The 3,459-nt window shown below is 57.7% G+C and overlaps 1 protein-coding gene across 1 annotated transcript; it reads right to left on the bottom strand.

Annotated features, from left to right (window-relative positions):
* Positions 1-189: 189 nt before the first annotated feature.
* LOC108354353 (fatty acid synthase-like) lies at positions 190-3,274 on the bottom strand (the record flags this gene model as incomplete). The annotated part of the gene is made up of 3 exons (XM_017605545.1): positions 2,428-3,274; positions 1,484-2,362; positions 190-1,406 (listed from the first exon to the last, which is right to left on the bottom strand). Coding segments are annotated over exons 1-3 (2,943 nt in total), but the record flags the coding sequence as incomplete, so codon positions are not given.
* Positions 3,275-3,459: the final 185 nt, after the last annotated feature.

Here is a 3,459-nt window from a genome sequence, read left to right as displayed (position 1 = left end):
TGTCTAGTGCTACGGCTATTAAAGTTCGTAGTAAGTTCTAACTAGTTCAGTCAGCTGAGGGTAGTTGTCGGTGATAAAGGTCTTGTGGTCGCCAGGAAGCACGTGCAGGTGACACTTTCCGGTGATGATCTAGGGAGAAAAAATGGCGTTAGAATGTTAGATCACAAAAGGCTTTAGTCATCTCCTCACCTCGCTCAGCCAGTAGTCCTCATTGACAATGCCCGAAGTCTGCACCACCAGAGACTTTGACGCTCGGATGAGCATCACATCGCCGGGCAGCGACTTCTCCTGACACTCGTACTGATTTATCATGGCCATCTTGTTGTAGTGGCTCTGAATGAGAAACTCCAGCGTCTCCGACTGAATGTCCACGCCCTGCATCTGCTTGAAGAGGTCCCGGACAAACTCGATTCGCTTTGCAGTGTCCTCCAGGCTGAGGAGAGTCTCCTTAATCTTGGCGTAGTCGATGGGCAACTTTGCCAGTAGAAACATGAGAATCGTCTCAACAAAGGCCTGGTCATTGGTTTTGTCATAAATTTTGAACTTTTGCACCGCCTCTTCAGTGAAGAACTTAAACTGCTTCGGCGAGGAGTCGAGGAGGATCAACTTTCGAGAAGGACCCAGTCGGCCCGCCGGCGGACGGTTGTGCAGCTGAATGTTCATCTCGATGGCGATGATGCCGCCGAATGAGTAGCCCAGCAGGTCGTAGTTGCTCTCCAGGTGCGGCAACGTTCGCTCAATCACCTCAATGAAGTGGGCGGCCGTGCTGTGCACCGTCTTCAGGTCCTTGCACTCCTTGGTCCAGTTGAGGCCAATCGCCGGGCGGTTGAGCTTCGCGGCGAGCGGCAGCATCTGCTCGTAGGTGGCGTCAATCTGCGGCAGGAAGATGATCGGGTCGCCGTTGACGATGTCATTCAGATAGGTGACCGCCGCGCTGGGCATCAGCGTCTCGTCGATGGACGTCTCGGGGCGATCGCCCTCTCCGGTGGCCGACGGGTCGGCAGAGTTGGGGCTGTTCTTCGCCTGGCCGGCGCCAATCTCCCGAATCTTGCCGATGGTCAGCTTACGAACGTCGCCCATGGAGAGCACCACGTCGTAGTCGCGCTCAATGGCCTGCTTCACCTCGACGCCCATCAGCGAGTCCATGCCCAGCTCGCCCAGCGTCAGTTTTGCCTCCAGCGTCTCGTAGTCCTTGATGCCGAGAATGTGAGCAACGGTCTTGATCAGGCTGCTCTTGCCGCAGGACTCAAACTTGTAGTCCATCTTGATTAGATTGGAGCACACGGAAAAGGGCGATTGGAGGAGACGGTCCAGGGCGGCCAGACAGGAGGGCATTCGCTGGGGAATGGAGCCGCAGATGACCACCTCATTGCCGCGAATGTTGTCGATGATGTAGCCGACGTCGCCTGAAAAAAACACAACACACGTTTTAGAAGCCTTTGTTTACATTCACCTCACACTTCAAACTGTTGACTTGACTTACCGATAGCGCCCCACTGAATGGCAAAGCCGTGCAGGCCCTGTCGTCGTCGCTGTTCGCAGATTCGCTCCATGACCGAGTTGGCAAAGCCGTAGTTAGTCTGCCCAGGGTTGCCCACGCCGCAGCTGACCGAGGAGAAGGCGACAAAGTAGTCCACCTGCGTGCAACGCTTTCGGGTGATGCGATCCAGGTGCGTGAAGGTGTCTGCCTTCGGCTTGACCGCCGCCTCAAAGGAGGCCACCGTCTGGTTGTCGAAGAGGCCGTCACTGAGCACCATGGCCAGGTGGAAGACGCCGCCCAGTGGGGCCAGCGACTCCGCCTCCTTCACCAGCTCATCGGCGCCGCTCTCAACAGAGGCGTCACCGGTGAAGATCTTCACTTTGGCGCCCAGGCGGGCAAAGTGCTCCAGACGGGTCTTCTGGTAGAGGTCCTTGACGCCGCTGCGAGAGGTGACCACAAAGTTCCTCGCCTCTCGTTCCACCATCCAGTTGATGAGCTCCAGGCCAAAGCCGCCCAGGCCGCCGGTGATGATGTAGGACTTGGTGGAGAGGAAGACCGTACGCGGAATGGCCGGCAGCTTCAGCTCCGTGGCGACGTTCACGACGCCCTTCTCGTCGACCTTCTCCTCCGGTCGAATGCAGACCAGCACCTTGCCGATGTGCTTTCCATTGGCCATGTAGCGGAAGGCCTCCTCGGCCTGGTCCACCGAAAAGATGGTTCGATCCAGCGGGCGGACGACGCCCTTCTCAATGCCGCCACGCATCAGCTTCCAAATCAGAGCACGATGATTGTTGATATGCTGTGGCGTCTCGGGTCCAAAGTTCAGCAAGTTGTCCAGCAGAATGCCGTGGAAGGTCTTGTTTGCCATAATCTTGGACAGATCTGAAAGGAAAAACATGAAACATTTTTTAAATTCAAACATCTAAACAATAAGAAGCCACTCTTACCTAGATCAGTGTTCTGCGACAGATCGTACTTGCCAATCTCGAGGAAGCGGCCAAACTCCGCCAGACAGTTGACACTCTCTTGGAGCTTCTCCTCTGCGAGTGAGTTCAGCACCAGATCGACGCCTCGTCCATTGGTCTCCTGGAGAATCTTCCGCGAAAACTCGATGCTTCGCGAGCTGGCAAACTGGTTCGCCTTCAGCGAGGGGAAGATCTGCATGAGAATGTCCCGTTTCTCATCGGAGCCGACGGTGATGAAGAGGCGGCAGTTCATGTCGACGGCAATGGCGATGGCCGCCTGGCCGACGGCCCCGCTGCCCGAGTGGATGAGCACCGCCTCGCCGGGCTGCATCTTGCCGCGAATGAGGAGGGCGTAGTAGGCGGTGGCGTAGGCCACCGGCACCGTCGCCGCCTCCTCCATGCTCCAGTGCGGCGGCACTGGCCACAGGAAATTCTGGTGCTCCATGATGAGCGTCGTGGCCAGGCCCTTCGCCGCCAGCATGCCCATCACCCTGTTGCCATTCTGGTCGCGACCGGCGAACTCCAGGCCGAGGACGCAGTCGTCGAGACCAATCTCGGCGGGCAGCGCATCCGGCGGCAGCTTGCCCGTGGCCAGCATAATGTCGCGAAAGTTCAGCGCCGAGTAGTAGACGTGGCAGAGTATTTGGTTGGGGCGCGAGTTCACCGGCCAGTGCTTGTGCTGCGACTCGAACCACTTCAGACTGGACAGGTCGCCTCGAGTGGAGGCGTTGATGTAGCAGTGCTCCGTGGGGCGCGGCTCGTAGTCCTCCAGCGGCAGGGTGAAGTGCTTGTAGCCTCCGGGAACGCCCTTCGGCCCGAGAGTGTTCATGAACAGGTCCTGCTTGATGATCTTCTGCACGGTGGCCGACTGCAGGTCAATGGCAGGCGTGCCCTCAGTGTCGGTGTTGAGAATGCAGCGAACACGGGTGCCCAGTGGCTCCTTGTGCAGGCAGCTGATGAAACCGATGACGCCCGAGTTGGCGTCGTTGGCCAGCAGCCAAATGTTTTTGTTAC

The sequence above is a fragment of the Rhagoletis zephyria genome, unplaced genomic scaffold (assembly GCF_001687245.7).
Source record: "Rhagoletis zephyria isolate East Lansing unplaced genomic scaffold, Rhagoletis_zephyria_1.1 Rzeph_scaffold_35193, whole genome shotgun sequence".
Lineage (NCBI taxonomy): Eukaryota > Metazoa > Arthropoda > Insecta > Diptera > Tephritidae > Rhagoletis > Rhagoletis zephyria.
Note: the sequence above shows the minus strand (reverse complement) of the source record. Positions and strands in the feature narration are given on the sequence as shown.